Source organism: Anomaloglossus baeobatrachus, chromosome 6, assembly GCF_048569485.1.
Source record: "Anomaloglossus baeobatrachus isolate aAnoBae1 chromosome 6, aAnoBae1.hap1, whole genome shotgun sequence".
Lineage (NCBI taxonomy): Eukaryota > Metazoa > Chordata > Amphibia > Anura > Aromobatidae > Anomaloglossus > Anomaloglossus baeobatrachus.
The window spans coordinates 400245076-400269737 of record NC_134358.1 but is presented as its reverse complement, the minus strand read 5'-3'; the positions used below and the strand labels follow the sequence as shown (position 1 = coordinate 400269737).

At 43.5% G+C, this 24662-nt stretch overlaps 1 protein-coding gene across 2 annotated transcripts in view; it reads right to left on the bottom strand.

Moving 5' to 3' along the window:
- ELMO1 (engulfment and cell motility 1) overlaps positions 1–24662 on the bottom strand; it is a 512012-nt gene that overhangs the window by 362153 nt on the left and 125197 nt on the right. For both annotated transcript variants that reach the window (XM_075315126.1, XM_075315127.1), the window contains exon 5: positions 20844–20919. In XM_075315126.1, coding sequence (XP_075171241.1) covers positions 20844–20919 — 76 coding nt within the window. The remainder of the gene's footprint in view (positions 1–20843; positions 20920–24662) is intronic.

The window sequence follows — 24662 nt, the reverse complement described above, 5'->3', positions numbered from 1 at the left end:
GAGACTCTGCACACAGCACTTTCATGCATTGTAATGGCCCCTTTTGATGGACCAACCATTCATGTGCTATACACAAGACCTTCTTTGATGGGTTACCGGTCTGTTTAGTATAAGGGGTGCTTCACACATAGCGAGATCGCTACCGAAATCGCTGCTACGGCACGGTTTTGGTGACGCAACAGTGACCTCATTAGCGATCTCGCTGTGTGACACTGAGCAGCGATCTGGCCCCTGCTGCGAGATCACTGCTCGGTACACACAGCCCTGGTTCGTTTTCTTCAAAGGCGCTCTCCCGCTGTGACACACAGATCGCTGTGTGCGACAGCGAGAGAGCGACGAAATGAAGCGAGCAGAGAGCAGGAGCCGGCATCTGGCAGCTGCGGTAAGCTGTAACCAGGGTAAACATCGGGTAACCAAGGTGGTTACCCGATATTTACCTTAGTTACCAGCCTCCGCAGCTCTCACGCTGCCTGTGCTGCCGGCTCCGGCTCTCTGCACATGTAGCTGCTGTACACATCGGGTTAATTAACCCGATGTGTACTGTAGCTAGGAGAGCAAGGAGCCAGCGCTAAGCAGTGTGCGCGGCTCCCTGCTCTCTGCACATGTAGCGATGTTATGATCGCTGCTGCGTCGCTGTGTTTGACAGCTAAGCAGCGATCATAAGAGCGACTTACCAGGTCGCTGTTACGTCACAGAAAATGGTGACGTAACAGCGACGTCGTTGTCGCTGTCGCTATGTGTGAAGCACCCCTAAGGCCGACAAACAATCTATACACACAGAACGATTGGTGATATGATAGATTTCATGTCTAAAAAACTTCCTGGAGTGCAACTACAATAATTCACATGATTTTACTGTCTGATTTTCCGGTTTTATCTCGATCTGATACCACACTTGCACCAACTGTAAAATACAGTTACCATAATAGACTTAAAGATCTACAAGAAATGCCTTCAAGATAACGTGAAATAACGGATCACAAGTCTCTCTTACATGCTGGAATGTCAATCATTCAGAAATTCCAGGACAGACCGTACAAATAAAGTCACTTTTTGTCCTGTCCGTAAAACAATATTGAGGCAGCTATAATTTTCTTCAGTCTCAAAAAATCAGGTACATTATTTTCACTTTAATTATTTTCCAGCTCACAGTGAATACAGCCGATGTTTTCGTATCAGAATTATGGGCTGTTGCTTTATTTTCTGTGCTTCTTTTCTGCACATAAAAAAGCATGTTCTGGCAGGAAAACCGCAGCAGAAAAAAACACGCATTTTTAATGCATTTGTGCGGTTTTTTCATATGCGTATCTTCTTGCCTCTTTTTCTGCTTTTTATTTTTAGTAATGGTGATCGCAGGGGTTCCTGCTTTGTACCCCCACAATCGCCATTACGCTAAAGAAGCACAAAAAGAATCAAGAAAAAGAAGAAGGGCTCTCACTGCCCAGAGCGGTGTCCATGCTGCTCCTGGCAGTTTAACCCTCTAATGCTGCAATCAGTGCAAACAAATTATTCAGAAGGCAGGCAGGGGAATCACTTACCTCTCTGTGGCAATCAGGTCCCTGTTATGTGATCACAGGGACCCGATCGCTGCCATAGTAAACCAGGGTCATCACCATGACGACCCCGGATTACTGAGCTACAGAGAGCCTCGCACACCATGCTGTATGTACGGTGTGTGAGGCAAAGTGCTGCGAATTACTCCCCAGTAGTGATAAAGCATTGCAGGGGATTATAGAAACGCAGAAAATAAACGCAGAAACAAGTGACACACTGCTTCTTTTTTGAGCAACAAAATCTGCAAGGAAAAAAGCAGCATGTGCACAGCAAGTCAGGATTCTCATAGACTTTGCTGGGATGCTTTTTCCTAGCTTTTATTAATTAAAAGAAGGAAAATCGCATGAAAAAATGTAAAAAAAAAATCCCTTCATGGGCACATAGCCTAAAAGTTTTTCTGAATGTTGTCCACAGGGAAAAATAAAAAAAATAAAAAGAAACAAAAAAAACAAAGTGCTATACTCCCCTCTCGGACCGATGCCACTTCACCAGCTGCAGTTGCCTGCTGGTCTGCAGGATGACACAGACGAGACGCAGAGGAGCAGCACTGGCCCAGGAGGGGAGGAGAGAATTTATATTTCCACCATGGTCTCATTCAGAAAAACTTCTAAAGTAGAGGAAACCCCTCCAATGTTTCATTTACACATTTAATATCTGTGCTGCAGGAAATCTATAAGTGATCACAATGACGAGTGTAAAAAAGGATCTATCCTCTCCTGACCCATCTGTTTCTGTAGCTTCTTGTGTTTCCTAACCTGCACTGTTTCCATGTAGTTTATTTTGGGATGTTCCTTCGTTAATCCCCGAGAAATTTGTAATGAATTGAAGATTAGGCATTCCCATTCCTATCAACAACAACAAAAAGTTCCATTTCCATGCATTCATGTGTTTTTTCAAGAGTGAGAGGTAAGAAAGTCACTGGACAGACTGTTCTAGCAACAGTTTATATCCCCTAGGAAAACAAGGATTGTGCAAACATCATCTGTCCGGGAGAGTATGGAGGCCCCGTACACATCAGATGGTCGGCCCGTCCTGCCAAGATCGGTATGCTCGGATTACCTTAATCTAATGTGCATAAAGCTGGTGTCACACTAAGCGACAGCGACAACGACGTCGCTGTTACGTCACCATTTTCGGTGACGTAACAGCGACCTTGTAAGTCGCTGTTATGATCGCTGCTTAGCTGTCAAACACAGCAGAAGCAGCGATCATAACGTCGCTGTGCTACATGTGCAGAGAGCAGGGAGCCGCGCTTAGCGCTGGCTCCTTGCTCTCCTAGGTACAGTACACATCGGGTTAATTAACCCGATGTGTGCTGCAGCTACATGTCACAGTGCAGAGAGCAAGGAGCCGCGCGCACTGCTTAGCGCTGGCTCCTTGCTCTCCTTGCTAGGGTTAATTACCCGATGCATACTGCAGCCACATGTCACAGTGCAGGAGCCGGCACTGGCAGCTGCGGTAAGCTGTAACCAGCGTAAACATCGGGTAACCAGGGAAAGGTCTTCCCTTGGTTACCCGATGTTTACGCTGGTTACAGCTTACCGCAGCTGCCAGTGCCGGCTCCTGATCGCTTCATTTCGTCGCTCTCTCGCTGTCACACACAGCGATGTGTGTGTCACAGCGGGAGAGTGACGACCAAAAAATGAAGCTGGACATTCAGCAACGACCGGCGACCTCACAGCAGGGGCCAGGTCGTTGCTGGATGTCACACACAGCGACAGCGACGGGACGTCGCTGCAACGTCACAGAAAATGGTGACGTAGCAGCGACGTCGTCGTCGTTATGTGTGACACCAGCTTTAGGGAGCTAATCAGATTAATAAACCCTGAAGGAAAGTCACACTCCAGTTGTCAGCTATTGCCATTATCTTTACAGGTTCCTTCCACACACTTTGATAAATCTTTCACAGCATATTAAGACAAAAATATAGTTTTCACAATACAGTAAAAAACCATTACATTACAAACCGGTTAGACTATTCACACCGGCGGTTTTACTTTCATTGTTCTGCTCTGTCCTAGGACAATGAAATTAACACCAGTGCTGGATCATTAATGTGTTAAGCTGGGTTTACACACTGCAACATCGCAAAGGACATCGCTGTAACGTCACCGGTTTTGTGACGCAATAGCGACCTCCCTAAGTCTCTGCTAAGTCTGCTAAGTCTCTGGTGAGCGTTCAAACAGGCAAACCTGGCCAACAACTCAACAGCGATCCGGACCTGCAGAGCGACCTAGCTGGTTGTTGGGGACGTTGATAAGCAGCCTTTTGAAAGGGAAGTTGCTTACAAAGTCGCTGCAAAGTCTTCACACACTGAAACTTCATGCTGCACAGCGGGAAACAAAGGACCTAGGAATGGTCCTGAACGATTTGTAACGATTACAACTTCACAGCAGGGGCTGGGTCGTTGATAGGTTTCACACACTGCAACATCGCAAACAACATCGCTATTGCGTCACAAAACCGGTGACGTTACAGCGATGTCGTTTGAGATGTTGCAGTGTGTAAACCCAGCTTTAGAAACCATCAGTGCCCAAGGGCTCTAATGAATGTAACAGGGTCTGTGAAATTTCCCACAAAGTTTCCCTTGTGGTTACCCTAAAAACAAATCGCACTCCATGCTGAAAACTCTGGAACCTACAATCATCTGCCTGCTGAGGCTCCAACATATACTGTATGTGCTACCCTAAAAAAAAAAAAACTTGTAAAAAGACGGAATTCTGGCAAAATTTTCAATTTGTAGGCCATGCAAGTTAAAAAAAAAGAAGAAAAAAAAAAAGAAAAAGCCGGTGTGGAGTAAGAGGATGGGATGTGGCCAACATCATCAAGATAGATTTCTTAAAGGGGAGCTCAATACTGGATAAACCCAGCTTACCCAGTTCAGGATCTCAATTAAAATGAGAACAGTTTATATTCACTCCTACAGAGGTGCAGTTCCAGCAATGTCAGCATTGCTGTTCCCAAAGAGTAAGGCTATGTTCACATTTCCGTTGTTTAGGATCAGTCACAATCCGCCGCTCTGATAAACAACGCCATCCGTTTGACGGATTCCGTTGTTTCCCATAGACTTCTATGAGCTGCGGATTGTGACTGATGACCCTGCGTTGCATCCGCCGCATCAGTCTTTTTGTGACTGACCGTCGGACGGGAGGGACGCAGTATGCAACGTTTTTTGTTGCGGCAAAAAACGTACCCTGCAGGACTCCGTTGGAATCCGTCAGAAGGCATAATGTAAGTCTATGGTGCAGGAGTCCGTTATCCTGCGTGACGCGACGGATTCTAGTGCAGGAATCCGTCACATTTTACTGAGCATGCCCAGCAGAACGTCTGAAATCAGGTAAAATCAAGTCCTCTCTCTCTCTTCCCCCCCACGCAAGTTTTAAACTGAAATCATTGCACCAACGGAATCCATTCTTTATGAACAATTCCATACATTTCTTGTCACATGTTGTAGAACGCATCAGTCCCATGCGTCAAGCAACGCATGTGTCTGATGCAAACAACGGAAATGTGAACATAGCCTAACAGGACTTGTTGGGTCACGTGCCGGCTGTAGCTCATAAGTGGCTGTTGCAGCTGCAGACTTTAGTCAGAATGGACTGCCCCACACTGACCGAAAATGAATGAGAGACAGCCAAAGAGCTGCCGCTTATTGGCTACAGCCAGCACATGACACAACAGATCAGGTCTATCTGCTTTTTTGGGGGGTTCCTGAATTGATTAGGTTGGAGTTGTCAAGTAGTAGACAACCCCTTTATAGTGGAATACAAGTCTCCACTCATTCTTCATAGTTTCAAGCTTGAATTCCTTCCAGACTCCACATACGTCAATCAGACTAGTTCCCTAGATCAACACCCAATCACAGAATCTAGTGCACATAACGGGTAATATTATATTTTTTAAGAAAGACATCCAGGCTTCTCTTAAATTTTAGTAGTGAATTAACCAATAAAACACCATGTAGCAGAGAGTTCCATAGTCTCACTGCTCTTACAGTAAAGAATCTGCAGCTGTGATTAAACCTCCATTCCTCTACCCGTGTGGATGCATCCTTGTTCACGTCGCATGGCTAGGTATAAAAAAAAAGCATTAGAAATAGCTCTGTACTGTACCCTCATATTTGTACATTTTAATAAGATCGCCCCTAAGTCTTCGTTTTTCCAACCTGAATAACCCCAAGTTTAATAACCTGTCTTGGTATTGCATTCCCCCATTCCTATAATAACCTTAGTTGCTCTTCTTTGCACCAGTTTTAGTTCAGCTATGTTCTTCTTATACACTGGAGACAAAAAAAGTACACAGTATTCTAAGTGTGGTCCCACTAGTGACTTGTAAAGGGGTAAAATTATGCTCTTCTCATGAGCATCTATGCCTCTTTTAATGCATCCCATTATTTTGTTAGCCTTGGCAGCAGCTGCCTGACACTGGACAGTAAAGTTGAGATTGCCGTCCACCCATACACCAAAGTCTTTTTCAGTGACAGATTTATCCAGTGTTTTACAATTAAGTAGATAATTATAGCTTTAATGTCCTCTGCTCAAGTGCATGACCTTACATTTAGCTACATTAAACTTCAATTGCCATTTCTCAGCCCAAGCCTCCAGCTTACAGAACATAAATCCTTCTGTAATATTGAATTATCTTCTGTACTGATTATTCTATAGTTTAATATAATAGATATTGAAATTCTACTCTGTACAAGATCATTAAGAAATATGTTAAAAAGAAGAGGACCCAATACTGACCCCTGTGGTACCCTACTGTTAACTGTGACCCACTCAGAGTGTGTTCCATTAATAACCACCCTTTGTTTTTCTATCACTGAGCCAGTTTTTAACCCATTTACACATAATTTCCCCTATTCCCAATAATCTTATTTTATGCATCAACCTTTTGTGTGACACTGTATCAAACGCACTTCAAACGCCCATATAGACCACATCCACTGCATTTCCCTGTTCCAGTCTGGAACTTACCTCCTCATAGAAGTTGAGCAGATTAATTTGACATCAATCAATCACAAACCCATGTTGACTTTGTCTCCTTTTTGAATATTGGCACCACATTTGCTATGCTTCAATTCTGAGGTACAATTCCTGTTATTTTGGAATCTGTGATTAAAAATCATGGTCCGTCCACCACAGTATTTAATTCCTGCAGTACTCGGGAGTGTAGCCATCCGGGCTTGGGGATTTTTCTACTTTAGTGATTTTCAGGCGGTGCTGTACTTCCTGCTGGGTTATCAGGTGACATTTAATGGGGAATTTATGGTATCATTGATCATATCATCTGTCATGGGATTTTCCTGGATACATACTGTAGAGAAAAAGGCGTTTAGCAGATTGACCTTTCCTTCATCCTCCACCATTTCACCCACATTATTTTTTAGGGGCCAACACTATTATTTTTGAGTTTCTTACTGTTTATGTAGTTGAATATTTTTGGATTGTTTTTACTTTCTCTGGCAATGAGTCCCTTTGTCTCACTCTTTGCTGCCTTGATTTGAATTTAACAGAATTTATTTACATTTTCTACACGTATTTAATGCCTCCTCACTACCCTCTTGCCTTAAGTCTATAAAGGCTTTCTTTTTGTCATTTATGGCACCCCTTACAACTTAATTTAGTTTCCCCCTATTTCTAACTTGTTTATTCGCTTAGGGTATGTATTGTTCACAGGTCCAATTCAGGAGGATTATTAAAGTGTCCCATTTGCTTTGTACTTTTATTTTTCAGGACATTGTCCCAGTTTAAATTTATAGCACTAAGTTAAAGAAGTTGTCCGAGCACAAAATCCCACAAAAAATGTTAAGCTAATTTGTGCTGTATTGTCATATAAAACATCCCTATATTATTTTTTGTTTCTAACTTTTGTTCCTCTTGAATTATTCCTTTATTCTCTGCAAACACTTAATTTACCTGCAGCTCAACCAAACATGACATCTTCCTGTGCTTGTTTGCCAAACCTCACAGTCAGAGCTGGCACCGCCTGACCTCAGTGTCCAGCCCTGCCCTCTACCCGCCCCCTGCACACACCCGCCTGACCTCAGTGTCCAGCCCTGCCCTCTACCCGCCCCCTGCACACACTTTCCCTGTCAGTATTGTGCTCCAGCACCTGATAAATAAAACAATACAGTGGAACCTCACTTAACGAGTAACCCGGTTTGCGAGTATTTCGCTATATGAGCAAAGTTTGCTGTAAATTTTTAACTCCGTTTACAAGTAAGCTTTGCCATATGAGTAAAATACTCACCGCACACTCTTCCGGTTCCGTACTCCCACCACGCTCTAACCCACTCTTTTGTCCGCACAAACACACACAAACACGCACATATTATGCTCACCTTACCTTCCGTTCCATCGCCGGCCTCCCGGTTCTTGTAGTTTGCCGGTACAGGATGTGTATAGGGTAACCTTCACAACGAGGGAGGAACTTCCGCTGTCAGCTGCTACTCAAAGGCAGCATGCTGACCAATCAGAGCCTGCCTTTAACATCAGCGCGCTGGCAGCGGAAGGTCTAGCAACGGTCGCAATGGTTACCAGATACACATCCTGTACCGGCGAACTACAAGAACTGGGAGGCCGGCGATGGAACGGAAGGTAAGGTGAGCATTATATGTGTGTGCATGCATGTTTGTGTGTGTTTGTGTATGTGTGGAATGGCACAATAGGGGACCAGGATGGGACACTGAACAAGTTGTCGAACGAATTGTCTGCATTGCAATGATTTCCTACGGAAAATCTTGCTTTGCTAGAGGAGTTAGGCTACATGCGCACGCTGCTTTTTTTCCTGCTTTTTTGCTGCTTTTTTGGCTGCAGTTTTGTCAGCAGAACTTTCTGACATCTGACTTCCCAGCAAAGTCTATGAGAAGTCAGATTTGTCATGCGCACATTGCAGTTTGTCAGCGTTTTTTTTGTCAAAAGTTTGTGACAAAAAAAATGCAGCATGTTCATTCTTCCTGCGTTTTTGTCAACATTTGTCACCCATTGAAATCAATGAGGGCATCAAAAACGCAGGAAAAATGCATGCTAATCAAAAGTGGTGCATTTTACCTGCGTTTTTGGTACCAAAAACGCAGGTGATTTGTCAGGAAGTGAGGTCAGGCAAGTGGTCCCGTCCCGTCCTCCATGTGTTCCCCGAAGTACCGCTGTCCCCAGGGGAGATGATGTGGAGGACGGGAATATCAGCAGCTGCGGCAGCGAGAGGGGAAAATCAATGTTTTCAGCTGCCAATGTCCATCCCCCTCTCGCTGCCGCCGCTGATAGTGTTCCCCGAAGTACCACTGTCCCCAGCATGCACGCACAGGGGAGATGATGTGGAGGACGAGACTATCAGCAGCGGCGGCGGCAGCGAGAGTGAAAAATCAATGTTTTCAGCTGCCAATGTCCATCCCCCTCTCGCCGCCGCCGCTGATAGTCCCGTCCTCCACGTGTTCCCCGAAGTACCACTGTCCCCAGCGTGCACGCACAGGGGAGATGATGTGGAGGACGGGACTATCAGCAGCGGCGGCAGCGAGAGGGAAAAATCAATGTTTTCAGCTGCCAATGTCCATCCCCCTCTTGCTGCCGCCGCTGATAGTCCCGTCCTCCACGAGTTCCCCGAAGTACCGCTGTCCCCGCACAGGGGAGATGATGGACCCCTCTCACCGCCACCGCTGAAAGTCCCGTCCTCCACGCTCCTGTCAGCTCCACGCAGTAGCGCGATCAGCTGAGCTGTCACTGAGGTTACTTGCGGTCACCGCTGGATTCAGCGGTGGCCGCGGGTAACCTCGGTGACAGCTCAGGTGATCGCGCGGCTGTCTTCATTAGCTGCGTGGAGGTGACCGGAGCGGCGGTGTCTGCTGCTTCTCCGGTCACCTCCATGCAGCACAGCTGGATGCGGCGCTGGACCATCCTGGATTACGCCGGACATGGAGGGCTTTGTCGGGGTTAATAAATTGGTAATGAGGGAATGTGTTTGTGTTTTTTTATTTCTAATAAAGGATTTTTCGGGCGTGTGTGTTTATTCACTGTAATTTACAGATTAATCATGGAGGGTGTCTCATAGACGCCTGACATGATTAATCTAGGATTTAGTGGCAGCTATGGGCTGCCAATAACTCCTTATTACCCCGATTTGCCAACGCACCAGGGCAAATCGGGAAGAGCCGGGTACAGTCCCAGAACAGCCGCATCTAATGGATGCGGCCATTCTGGGCGGCTGCTGACTGATATTGTTAGGCTGGGGGGCTCCCCATAACGTGGAGCTCCCCATCCTGAGAATACTAGCCTTCAGCCGTATGGCTTTATCTGGCTGGCATTAAAATTGGGGGGGACCGCACGCCGGTTTTTTTTAATTATTTATTTCTAATTTTTTTTTTTTTCAATTCAACAAGCTTTATGGGCTTGTTTGAACTGAAAAATACATGAAACAATTGTTGACAAAACTGCAGCCAAAAACGCACCAAAAAAGCAGCAAAAACGCACCAAAAAAGCACCTACATTTTTTGTGACATTTCCAGGCTCTCTCTGACAAGGTGCAGTTTTGGCTGCAGTTTGTGAACACGAAAAAGAAGCAGCGTGCGCATGTAGCCTACAAGCACACTCTCAGAATGGATTGTTCTCGTAAACCAAAGTTCCCCTGTACTATGTAATGAAAACAATATATAGCCCCTAATGTGAGTCATTAGTAGATATAAACACCATGTGTTTATTGTATACGGTAATTATGTATATACACACATATAAACACACACACCGACCCATACACACATATACATACACACAAATACAACACAGTATATAATACAATTCCACCTCGTGCACTCTTTTCTCCCCCTGCGGTCTCTTTTCTCCACCCCCCACGATCTCTCTTCCCCCTCTTTGCAATCTCTCATCCCCCCCCCCCGCGCTGTGTCCCCCACGCCCCAACATTGTCTCCTCTCCCCCGTGCTCTCTTGGCGTCCTTACAGCTGAGCTGTGTCCCAGTGATGCAGAGATCAGTGCTGACCACTGGTGTCTGGTGACATCCCTGGTCTCTGCTCCCGGCAATATTCAAAATCCAGGAGCTCTGGATGCTGCGCTCAATCAGTAGTGCACAGAGACAGCGCACAAGAGGAGAAAGCGTATGAGGGGGGAGACAGTTACCAGGGCCCCATACATCATAATGGGCTAGGGACACCGTCAGGCAAAAAGCGCAAACGGTCTTCCCGACAGCGAGTGGGTCCCCCTGTTTGTCCAGGGTCTTGGCACATACAATGAAGTTGAGAAGATAGTGCACAGATAGCAGCACACAGGGGAGGATGAGAGGGGCAGGGGGTGCGTCGCACTGTACCTGGTCGGCAGCAGGGCGGCTACGTGACTTCGGCTGTGAGCCCGTCAACAAGCTTCTGCCACTGTTGACGTAACATCACAGGAGGTAGCAAAATCCCGGCAGGAGCAGTCACATGATTGCTCTGAGCCGGGGAAAGGGGTTGACAGCAGCACAGGTAGGTATTTGCTATCTATCTACATGCCCCTATGTAGCCCAATAGCGTAATAACAAAAAATAAGCAAAAGAAGCTGGATAACCCCTTTAATTTTTTAGACTTTGGAAATTCGCCTTCATGAAGTTTAGTATCTGTGTTATCCCTTCACCATACATCTTATCAAAGGATGTATGAAAATGTATTATTTAATAATCACTATTAAACAAGTGACCCCCCCAAACCGTATATTTGATATGCGGTCTGGCCTATTGGTTAATATTAGGTCTAGCAATGCCCCGTTTCTTGTTGGGTCCAGAACGAGTTGTGAAAGGTACTTATATTTTAGTTTTGTCAAAAAACAGTTTTCTTTGCTGGACCTGCAGGTTTCTGCTCCCCAACTTATTTCAGGGTAGTTGAAGTTCCCCCTGCTTCGCTGCCTCATCTATTTGCTTCATGAGGATATTTTCTGACACCTCCATTGTATTTGGAGAGTTATAACAAACCCTTATCAGTATTTTGATTCTTTCTCCTGGTCCCCTTATCTCCACCCACAGGGTCTCTACATTTTCATTACCCTCACATATATTATCATGTTGGACTGGTTTTAGGTATGATTTGACATATAAACACACACCTCCTCCTCAACTCTACGTGACTGCAGACTTGTGAATCCACAATGAACGCACACTCCTCTCTGAGGATTCTCCGATGCCAGGTGCTGCCAGTCATATAAGCGCAAGTTTGCGATTTGAATATTTCCGGCCTCATTCAGACTAGACAGATCCGACCCTACTCAATTAACTTGCACAATGCGTGAGATTTGAGGATACACAAAAGTGCTGTCACTAAGGACAGACAACCTCTTTAAGGCTGGGTTCTCATAGCGTCTACATTTAGTGACTCTTTCGGGGCTTACGTAGTAACTGGGAATCAGTTCTGCTAAACTAGCTCTCAGGCTAGGAGGGCCTAACTGTCTCTTATTCCAGAAGTACTTCTGAGGGTGAAGAGGTATGGACCGCCAGCATAGCCCTGGCTCCTGAACAGCCATAGGTCTAATACCGCCTCGCCCCCAAACCGGGTGAGAGCTGGGACTTGAGTGGTAAATCCCACACAGAAAGACTGGGGGGAAATAAACTCAGACTCCCAGCAATCTCTCACAGAGGTATAGACAAAACGTGCTCAGGAGGAAATAAAGAAAAGGAAGGAAATAATCAAACAACAAGAGTATTTCCACAACACATCACAATAGCATACAGCAGTTCACTAGAAGCTAGATAACCATGCACATAGACTGGAATCGCAAAAGCTATTATCGGCATGGAGAAGATTCCTCCATCTTTTAAAGCATGGAGGCAGCCGTGATAGGTCTCCAGAAACTCATGACCCTAGGAGCAATTCACATGCCAGCAGAAATTAAATCCTGCTAGACCGATCATTAGTTAGCACACAACAGGCTGATGCCCAGCTCTAAGTGAGCAACTCAAAAGCACCAGGTGACTGCCGGACTCTGCAGTGCGAACAGGGTCAGAAGGCGTGATGACACATGGTGAGCTTAGAGATGAACACCGTGTGACAATGTTTATACCCCAACAAAACGGGAATCGGGTATATGTGCTGACGGGTCCATTGACTATAATGATGTAGACAAAGTCATAGTATGCTCTGTCGTGCATCCTTTTTGGTCGTATATGTCTAGCTGAGATGTGCACCAAGAAGTAGACAACTGTGTCTTGCTGCCCACCTTCAATAGGCATATATGGCCGATAATGATGCATAACAGACCACACGCTGACTCCATCTGCATCATTATAGTCAAAGAACCCGTTGGTGCACATGCCCAATTCCCGTTTTGTAGGGCTATGGACATTGTCAAACGGTGTTCATCTCTAAGCTCACCAGGTGTCATGGCGCCTTCTGACCCTGTTCACACTGCAGAGTTCGACACGTCACCTGGTGCTTTTGAGCTGCTCACTTAGAGCCGGGCATCGACCCATTGGCCCAGAGCTACTGATCAGAGTATCAAATGCTATTTGAATCAACCCAGCCTAAGCTTTACACCACGAATTGTCACAGACTTTGGAGCAAAGCTGCACCTTCAATGGTTAGAAGTGTAGATTTTATTTTCTAATATTAGAATAGTCCAATACTGTGCCACAGTACGTGATGTACACCTTTCAATAAATGTACGGTACTGCAATTTGCTCCAATGATCTTTTTTTAGACTGATGTATAAACTCAAATCTTGGTAGATCTGCCAGAACAGCTTTGTCTAAATGTCATTATATTGATGTGTTTTCAGAGCGAGATAATGAGGTTAATTTACTAATGCTGTCAACACTTTGAGAGCAAAGAATAAGCAGTAAACAGTAGTGCACACACTGTCTGACAGGTTTGGTACATGATAGATGCAGTGTCCTTTATATTCCACGTTTCCACCAATTAAAATAACAAAGCCTACTGTATACTCAACTTCCATGCCGTTGATGCTCACGTGATGTTGTGACGTCAAGTGAACCCCACAGTCTTCTCCATGTGGCTTCATACGCAGGAGTAATCAACAGGAAGTGAGTGCAGCCAAGTATTGAACAACCCCTTTAGGTGCACGTCATTAGCACATTAGTCTAATTGATATGTTAAAAAATTTGCACAAATAAAACTTGAATTTTATTGTAAAAACAGCAGTAATAAATCTGCCCCATTGTATTCCTCAACACACTAGAGGAAGATTTTGGCCCCGATTTATCACCATCGTTGCACCAGTTTTTCATCAGGTTTTGTGTTTTGTTTTGCACTTGTTTTTGTTTGCACCAAATCTATTTATATTTGTGCCCTATTTTATGTGTTTGTCTATATTTTTGTTTGTTGGCGGAGTATAGTGATTCCAGATGTTTTGCCTGATTCAATAATTCCGACTTTTTACAAAGTCACAAAATTTGGTACAACTTCATCCATTTTGGAGCATGACAGGATTTTTTTTCACAATTTTTGTGCTACGTTGCGACTTTCAGCATCAAAAAGTAAAAAAAAAAAATTAGTTTAAGATAATATTTTGCAACTAATTCATGAATTGTGTGCATCGTGTTGAAAAAACACAGCAACTGATTTATCGGAACCTTCTTTTTTCTTTTTAGTTGAGCACTGCATTGTATAGGGCCATCTCTAGGTGTCTGAATTCTGAAAACTGCATTATATATAATGGTTATTTTTTTTTACCATAAAATGTAAAGTACAGGTAATAACTTGATAATCACTGGGGGTCTCAATGCTGGACTGGTCTGTCTCAAGTAGTCCAATAGCAGATGAATGGAGCAAAGGTGTGCATGTAGGATCAGCAAAATAAAGCTCCTGTAGTGTGAAACAGTGGATCTAGGGGGTAGGGATCCTCTTTGCGAGAATCGATAGCTGTTGTAGTGAGTCACGCAGCTATTTTCAATAAACCAAGAACAGATGGGTAGTTTTCCTTTCGGAGACTCTGGTTTGTATAATATCCTTAGTCATGTAAATTAAAGGTTTAGACTTCTGCCTATAGGATGATTACATCCAATGAGTAGCACTAGACAGACAGAGCAGAAGTACACAAGCTCAGCATTCACTCCGTTCATTGTCTATGGGACTACTGGAGGAAGCATAGTACAGAATTTGGTTAGTTCAGGCAGTCCCACTGACAATGACTGGAGATTTTGTAATTTTTTTATTATACCTTTTTAATGGGACAACACTGAAGATAAGACACTTTGATAATCAGTGTACAGCTTGTAAAGTAACAGTGTAATCTGGTGTGCCCTCTAAATAACTCAACACACAGCCATTAATGTCAAAACTACTGAGAACAAGGGTGAGTACACCCCTAAGTGACAATGGCCAAATTGTGCCCAATTATCCATTTTCTCTACTGGTGTCATGTGATTCATTAGTGTTACAAGGTGTCAGGTGTGAGTGGGGAGCAGGAGTGTTACATTTGGTGTTATCGCTCACACACTCATATACTGGTCACTGAAAGTTCAACATGGCTCCTCATGGCAAAGAATTCCCTAGGGATGTGAAAAAAAAAGTATTGTTGTACTACATAAATATGGCCTAGGCTATAAAAAGATTGTCATCACCCTAAAACGGAGCTGCAGCACGGTGGCAAAGACCATACAGAGACTTGACAGGTTACATTCAGAACAGGCCTCGTCATGTTCATTCAAAGAAGTTGAGCGCACATGTTCAGCGTTATATCGAGAGATTGTCTTTTCAAAATAGAAGTATGAGTGCTGCCATCATTGATGCAGAGGTAACAGGGGTGGTGGTCTGCCTGTCAGTACTTAGATCTTATGCTGCATACTGCATCAAATTGGTCTGCATGGCTGTCATCCCTGAAGGAAGCCTCCTCTAAAGATGATGCTCAGGAAAGCAAACAGTTTGCTGAACACAAGCAGAGTAAGGACATAGATTAATGAAAATATTTCATGTGGTCTGATGAGAACAAGACAATCTTATTTGGTTCAGATGGTGTCAAGAGTGTGTGGTGGCAATCAGGTGAGTACAAAGAGATGTGTATCTTGCCTACAATCAAGCATGGTGGTGGGAGTGTCATGGTTTGGGGCTGCATGAGTACAGCCAGCTGTGTAGAGCTCCAGTTCAATGAAAGAACCATGAATGTCAACATGTACTGTAATAATTGCAAGCTTTCGAGACTACTCAGGTCTCTTCATCAGGCATGGTATAACACATTTGTCTCGAAAGCTTGCAATTATTACCATCTTTTCAGTTAGCCATTAAAAGGTATCAACCACTGAGGACTTCAGTTCTTTTAAACAATTTTTTTTTATCTCTACTGGCTAACACGGTACAAAGATATATTTTACTTGTATCAACATGTACTGTGATATACAGAAACAAAATCTGAAACCCCTCCCTTCATATTCCAATATAAGGACCCCGCGCACACCTAGATGATCACTACGTTGCTAAAGAAACGTGGACTAGCCAAGTGGGGCATCCTCAAATGGAAGTTGGCCACACAATATATTGACACTTTGGGCACAATATGGCCATCTCCACTCCACAGGGGTGTACTCACTTTTGTTACGAGTAGTTTAGACATTAATGGTTGTGTTGTTTGTGTCACCATTATCTGAAGCCCGTAACCTTTTTTATTTATCCATTGATGGCGCTATGCAAAATTGTTATATATATATATATATATATATATATATATATATATATATATATATATATATATATATATATATATATATATATATATGTATATGTAGTATAAGCCGAGTTTTTCAATTCATTTTTTATGCTGAAAACGCCCCCCCCTCGGCTTATACTCTAGTGAAGTTACCACAAAAAATTATTCTCACTTGTCCTTCGTTCCTGCGGTGTCCTCTTACCTACTTCTTCACATACACCCTTTCATGATCACGTCTGGTGAACGGGGCCGCCGCTGCTGTCTGCAGTCATCGCTTTATTGCAATTGAATGCTTTGCAGCGCCACAAAGCATTCAATTGCAGTAAAGTGCTGCCAGCAGCGGCGGCCCCGTACAGAGGAGGTGATAATGGAGGGATCTATGTGCCTGCAGTAAGCAAGAAGAAGGTCAGAGGCCATCGCAGGAACAGAGGACAGGTGAGAAAAAAAAATGTGTGTGTGTGTGTGTGTGTGTGTGTGTGTGTGTGTATATAAACGACTGCATAAAAGAGGACAAGAAGGGGACAGGATGAGGAAATTACTAAACGATGGGCACATTACTACAGGGCACAAGGATGGATGGGGCACATTACTACAAGTGGGGACAAGGATAGACACATTACTACAAGGGGGGACAAGGATGGGCATGTTTCTACAAGGGGGGACAAGGATGGGCACACTACTTCAAAGGGGGACAAGGATGGACACATTACTACAAGAGAGGACAAGGACAGGCACATTACTACAGGATGGTGGACAAGGACAGGCACATTACTACAAGGAGGAAACAAGGATGGGGCACATTACATTTATTTGTTTTATTTTTGAAATTTACCAGTAGCTGTTGCATTTTCTATCCTAGGCTAATACTCGAGTTAATAAGTTTTCCCAGTTTTTTTGTGGTAAAATTTGGGACCTCGGCTAATTCTCGGGTCGGCTTATACTCGAGCATATACAGTATATTTTGTGGTTCTGAAGTTAGCCTCAGCACAAAAATCGCAACCTACAACGAAAATGTACGTCATAGGTCGTGAAAAGGTTAACTATGTTATGAACTTGGATTTTGAACAATTTTCTAATGTCCATCCATTACCCAAAAAGTGTCTTACACAGCAGGAGAGATTTTGGTAATTAATGGAAAAGCTTTTGGAACGCATGTTGCCATTTTCAGAACACAGGCTTTCTAAAGACATTAATAACATAGATCTATGCAAAAAAAAAAAAAAAAAAAATAACCTGAAAAGAACTGTTAAAGTAAACACACCAGAGCAGCATAAGAAATTATAAATTCCAGAAAATGATGACGTGACTGCCCTCATTATCTGTGGAAAAACAACATTTCCTAACCAGAGCGGACCACAAGTTCCTTTTCCTATGTTTACCTTGAACACATTCATGCAGTTGGCTGGAAAAATGTATTTCACAGTTTAATCAGAGCAAACACTGCAGATAAAAGCAAATATGAAGCAAACTAATTAAAGAAGGATTTGCTGCCCTGAATATTACCCTTTTGACATTAACTAGTAATAGATTGGATAGGAATATAGTGCATTTGATAGAGGGATGTATTGTGAAAATAGAAGCGGAGCTGCATACATAAACATGTAACTAAAGCATATGGCCCTTGATGAATATATTACACATCGCTACTTAAAGGGAGCGTGTCAGGAGTGCCCACGTTGCTTTATTCCTTGCTTCTAAGAAGCAGCATATCAATTGTTCCTGTTTTTTTCACCAATTGACTTCAATGGAGTCAGTGAAAAACGCAGGAAAAAAACGCATTTGTAATGGCCACGTTGCTTTTTTTGTGCGTTTTTTTGTGCTTTTTTGATCTTACTCTGGTTCCCTGCAGCTAATTCCTCATCTCTCGGTCTTTACCGAGGGACCTTGCTGCAGGAAATTTCAGTGACAGCACAAGGTGAATAGAGTTCATGCCGGCGGATCACCGGGGTTTTCTGCAGATCCACCGGCATAAACTGGGTTCACCATGTGACGTCACCGGGCATCCCTGCATCTAGGCCACATAGCCAGTGTCAGCAGACATTTTATCATATCGCGGTCTTTACCATGGGACCTTGATGCAGGGAACTCCGGTGGTCTGTGAGATGATCCATACCTCAGTAATCCAGGATCGTCATGGTGAAGACCCAGGGTTATCATGGCAGCGATCAGGTCCCTGTGATCATATTACAGGGACCCGATCGCCAGGGACAGGTAAGCGATTCCTCTCCCTGCCTATTGAATGCTGCAATCTAACTAATCACAGCATTCAAGGGGTTAAACTGCCGTGAGCGGCGTGGAAACTACTCTGAGCAGTGAGAGCCGGGTCCAAGTTGTAAGATCAGCCAGTGACCAATCGGCATTTGTGGGGATACAGAGCAGGAACCCCCGAGATTGCCATGACTAAAACGCACACAAAAAAAAGCATGTGAAAAAACACGCAAACGCAATAAAAAAAAATGCTAATTTTTTCAGCTATTTTTTTTTCTGCCAAAACATGCATTTTATGTGCAGATTTTCTGCACATAAAAACACAACATGGGCACATAGCCTTAATCATGTTTCCCAGCACGTCAGGTGATCTGATCAGCCAACATGCGCAGCTAACAGGCGCGGGGTGCCGGCATTCATAGGAGATCAGAATTTCTGCTGAAGCACCACTCTGTACAGCAGAAGCAGTCGGATTGTATCAGCGTCAGGTTACCTAAGAGGACTAGTAAAAACAATAAAACGTGTATAAGGAAAAAAATGTTTTAAAAAATATTTAAAAAAAAAGTTCAAATCACCCCCTATTTGTTACATTAAAAATGAAAGAATCACCGCGTTCATTGATGCCTGAACTATCAAAATATAAAATAAATTAATTTGATCGGTAAAGGGCGTAACAAGATAAAAAAATAAAAACAAAATCATTTTTTGTTTTAAGTAGACACAACTTTGCAATAAAATGCAGTAAGAGGTGATCAAAACATCGCGTCTGTCCAAAATGGTATAGTTAAAAATGAGCCGTCACACAGACCCAGGTATTGAAAAGTGAGAGCGCGACAGGTCTGAGAAAATGGCAACAAAAGGGCAATTCTTTTTCTTGACAAATTTCAGATTATTTTTTAAAAAAAACCTACACATTTGTTATCTACGAACTCTTACTGACCTTGGGAATCATACTGCATACTGGCAGAATGAATGGTGTCATTCAAAATCACAACAAGCGCTCATATGGCAATATTGACAGAAAAATAAAGTTATGGCTCTTGGAAGAAAGCGAAAAAATGAAAATCTGAAAAAAAAAAAAATCGCTGGGTGGTGAAGGGGTTAAACTTGATACCCAATCCACTACATTCATAGGTAATCTGTATTTCTACTGTATACTGCAATATCATAGTACATAATACAATTCAAATCCCCTAGGGGAAGAAAAAAGTGGAAATTATTAAAAAATGGGTCGGATTCATTAAAAGGAAACTGTCCCCTCAAAAAACACGATTTTAAACATCTCTTCCCAGGAGCTGCTAGCTTTCAGTCATGGAGGTGTGCATGGATCAATTCTAGTCATTGCTCACAGCACTGCTCACTATACCTCACAGTGACAGTATTAGTCTACTGTAGTCACTCCGTGCACACCCCTCAAAACTGCAAGCCAGCAGCTCATGGGAAGAAACAAGTTAATTTCCTCCCAAAAGCTGCACATTCAGTAAGGCTGGGGACACACAAGCATATGGAATTGGATGTGATAGCCTAATGACCCTTGGCTTCCTCTCTCCTGCAAGCATGAGCCAAGTGTCATTATAATGTGATCCAATCCTGCGATCGGACCACAGCCGCGGAGGAGAGGGAGGGACTAATCTCCCCATCTCCTCCATTATCAGCTGAGGCGTATATCGCACTGCACTCCAGGGTAATGCGAGTGCAGTGCGATGTTTCTCTTGCACACATAGACTTGTATTGGTGCAAGTGAATAAGGATCGAATTCCACCTCCAGCATGCTGTGATTGTTTTCTCGGTCCGAGTAAGGCTGAGCAAAAATTGCAGATGGGAACGGCTCCATAGAGTAACATGGGTCCGAGTGGAATGCGATTTTATTATTACATTCCATTGGCCCGTATTACTTGCCGTGTGTCCTAGCCCTAAGGCAGCCTGGCAGCTTTGTAACACTAATTACCAACAGGTTAACTATATATCTTAAAGGTAAATAGTGTTTTTTGAGGTGACAGATTCCTTTTATACGATTCTGGGGTAAAACACTTCGTTACAATATTTTTCTGCATCTGGAAAGTTGTGAAAAAATATTGCGACCTTTACAATTTACGCACCAGTTTCGCCAATATGGGTGCAGCATGGGTGGGAAGACGGCTCATGACTAAGCCAGTATTAATGAATTGATGCGAATGTTTTTTTAAACATTAAAAAAAAAAAAAAAAAGAATAACCTACTTGTGCTAATTCTAAGATACAGAGAAAAAATAATATATAAACAAAATACATAAAATAAATAAAAGCTGCATCGGTAAAACTAAAGGGTCAAAAGCAAGTTAAAATATGGGGATGTAAAGGGCAAACAATAAAACTTTTCTGAGGACAAAGTCATTCTGAAATGATATCCTTAAGTTATCAGACAAATCGCTAAAGACATAAACATAAATCGCACAAAGACATAAAGGTTACTTACTTTTTCTGTGATATAAAATCCAGAGCCTTCAGCATATTGAAGTGCCAGGTCTTCATGATTCTGAATAATTGACCACCTGAAATGTCAGATTGATAGAATTTATTGTTCATTTTAAAAGAACATTGATTCTCAATAGTTTAAATAATAGAGGATCAAAACCTTCAACATCTATTTAATATGTTAAAATCCATACTGACAGAAACGTTCCTTCAATAAATCAATGAAAAGCTTAAAAAAAAAAATCACTAGATTCTAATGAATAAACCTGACATCTTCCTTTTCTGTAATCTGTCTTCATTTTCTAAGAGTATATTTCTTTTTATTCTCTGTTCTCTATGTGATTACGGGGATGACCATCTCCCCTCAGCTAATGCTTTACGGCAGTCGCAAGTGCCATAGGAACCTGTATACCAGAGACGCCCAATGACTGATGAGGGATACTCCATCTGTGCTGATCATTGTGCAGAGAAGGGGAGAAGGTGAGATGTTACCGTCACTTCTAGAGAATGGTAGGGTGCTTTGCAATACAAATAAATTATATATATATATATATATATACACATACATACACATACATACATACATACATACATACATATATATATATATATATATATATATATATATACACATACATACACACACATACATATATATACACATATATATATATATATATATATATATATATACACATACATATATATACATACATATACATATATATATACACATACATATACATATATATATATACATACATATATATATACATACATATACATATATATATATCAAATCAAATCAAATCAAATAAGCTTTATTGGCAGGACCAAATACAAATTAGTTTTGCCAAAGCAAGTGTACATTAGGGCCTGGGGCTGTGGGGATGGTGGGTGGGGATTGTAGGAAGGATGGATGGGGCACATCCAGGGTGGGGACTGTGGGGGCACTTCTAGGATGGGGGCTATGGAAGTCCATGGCTTATGATGGGGCATATCCACGGTGGGGACTGTGGTAACGGTGGATGGGGCATATCCAGGGTGGGGATTGGGGGGCCACATCTGGGATGGGGGGCTATGGAAGTCCATGGCTTATCATAGTTCTCTTTCTCGAAGTCTATGACATTCGCTCACATACCGCGCTGCTATCTCCACTGCGCTCTCTTCTTCCCCCAGCAGGATATATATTTTCTCTTCCTCCTTCATGGAGCTGAAATCCGGGAAGAGATGGGAGAGTCTCCTGAAGTGAGTGTCCCTCACTGCTGAGTACTTGGTGCAGTGTAGCAGGAAGTGGGTTTCATCCTCCAGGGCCTCCAGGTCACAGTGTTGGCACAGTCTGTCCTCCCTTGGCTTGTAGCTCTGCTTGTGTCGACCGGATTCGATGGCTAGACTGTGGGCACTGAGTCTATATCGGCTCAGGGTCCTGCGGTCTCTGGGGTCCGGGATTTTCTCCAGGTACGGGGCCAGTCTGTAGTCTCTCTGTAGACTCTGGTACGTGGTCAGTTTCTGTGAGGTGTTGATGTCGGTCCTCCAGTCACTGACATACCTCTCCTGGCCCTCGTCTACCATCTTCCTGATTCTGGTTCTTGTCAGGCTGCTGTGATTGGTTATTTTGTCCAGTTGGGTTTGGGAGAGCTGTGCCAGGGGTCCTGGTTCATCTGGCCCACGTATATGTATCAGAGCTTTGTGGTGATGGGAGCTTGGATTGCTACTCTGTAGGTGAGCCTGAAATGATAGTGACCTCTTCAGAGCTGCTAGGTGTAGAGGGAATCTGCCCAGCTCAGCTCGACAGGCGCTGTTGGAGGTGCTTCGATGGACCTGGAGAAGGTGCTTACAGAATTCCAGGTGGAATATTTCTGTTGGGCTGGAATCCCACCTTGACCAATCTGGGTAAGTGTGAGGGCCCCAGACTTCGCTGCCATACAGGAGGATTGGGGCAATGATGGAATCGAAGATTTTTAGCCAGACCCTCACTGGTGGCTTCAGATGATACAATTTCCTTCGGATGGCATAAAAGGTTTTGCAGGCCTTGTTTTTCAGGGTCTCTATGGCTTGTTTAAAGCTCCCTGACTGGTGAATTTCCAGGCCCAAGTAGGTGTATTTGTCTGTTCCTGTTAGAGTGCAGCCGTTTACGACAAATGAAGGATGCTGGTCAAATCTTCTTTTTCTCTTCTGGAACACCATGATGTTGGTTTTCTTTAGATTGATCGGTAGTGCCCATGTGGAGCTGAATTTCTCCAAAATTTGTAGGTTGTCTTGGAGACCTTTCTCGGTTGGTGACACCAGCAGTAGGTCATCTGCATAGAGCAAGAATTTCACCTGGGCGTCATGGAGTGTGAGACCTGGAGCAGGTGAAGATTCCAGAGCAGCAGCCAGCTCATTGATGTAAATATTGAAGAGCGTTGGACTTAGGCTGCAGCCCTGTCTGACTCCTCGGCTCTGCTGGAAATAAGCCGTTCTTCTACCGTTCACACTCACGCTGCAGAGGTTCTCGGTGTAGGAGCTTTTGATGACATCGTAGGTCTTTCCTCCTATTCCGCTTTCCAGCATTTTTAAGAACAAGCCCGGGTGCCACACTGAGTCAAAGGCCTTTTTAAAGTCTACAAAGCAGGCGTATATCTTCCCATGCTTTGTATTGTGGACGTGGCTCTGAATGAGACTGTGCAGGGTGTAGATGTGGTCCGTGGTGCGGTGGTTTGGCACGAACCCTGCTTGGCTTTTGCTCAGGACATTGTGCTCGGTAAGGAAACTGATGATCCTTTTGTTTAGGATGCTGTTGAACAGTTTTCCCAAGTTACTGCTGACACATATGCCTCTGTAGTTGGCAGGGTCATACCTGTCCCCACTCTTGTGGATCGGTGTAATGAGTCCTTGGTTCCAGGTACGAGGGAAGTAGCCAGCACTCAGCACAATGTTGAACAGTTTAACCATTGCAGCTTGAATTTCTGGTGGGCTGTACTTCAACATCTCTGGGGGGATTCCATCCAGACCACTAGATTTTTTACACTTTATGGAAGTGATTTTCTCTGCAACTTCCTGTAATGTAATTGGTGTGTCCAGTGGGTTTTGGAAGTTTTTGATTTTCTCTTCCATTGCCTTTAGTTTTGATGTTATGTTTTCCTGCTCTTGGCTTAGTCCTTCTTTTGGGATGTCTTTGTAGAGGTCTCTGAAGTACTGGAGCCAGATGTTGCCATTTTGGATATGGGTATCAGTCTTTTTCTTGCTCTTTGTGTCCATGTGGCTCCATATTTCCCAGAAGGAGTTGTCTTGGAGGGCGTCTTGGAGTTGGCTAAGTTTGGTAGAGATGTAGCTCTGCTTCTTCCTCCTGAGGATGGTTTTGTACTGCTTTTGTATGGTGTCATAGGCTTCCCTCAGGTCTGGGTTGTTGGGGTCTCTGTGTTTATTGTTTGAGGCTGTTCTCAGGGTCTTTCGAACGGCTTTACACTCTTTGTCAAACCAACCATTGATCTGCTTTTCTTTTGGCCTCTTGTAGTTGACTTGTTTGAGGTCGGACAATTTGGCCATGGTGTGGAATATTTTGTTGAGGTCTTTTGCAGCTTGATTCACTTCTTCTGGGTTTGACTTGTACTTGTAGCTGTAGAAGTTGTGGAGCATCTCTTGTAATTCCGGTCTGTTGGGAGCCTCTTTATATTTTATTTCTGACGTCTTGGACCATTTATAGGATGGAGGTCGGTTGTAGAGGCTGCTCTGCTGTGGCTTTTGTGTGGATGGTTTCTCTGTAGATTTTATGTACAGGAGAAGTTGGCTGTGGTCTGACAGGTGCGTTTGTGGGGTGACTATGAAGGCGCTAATATTT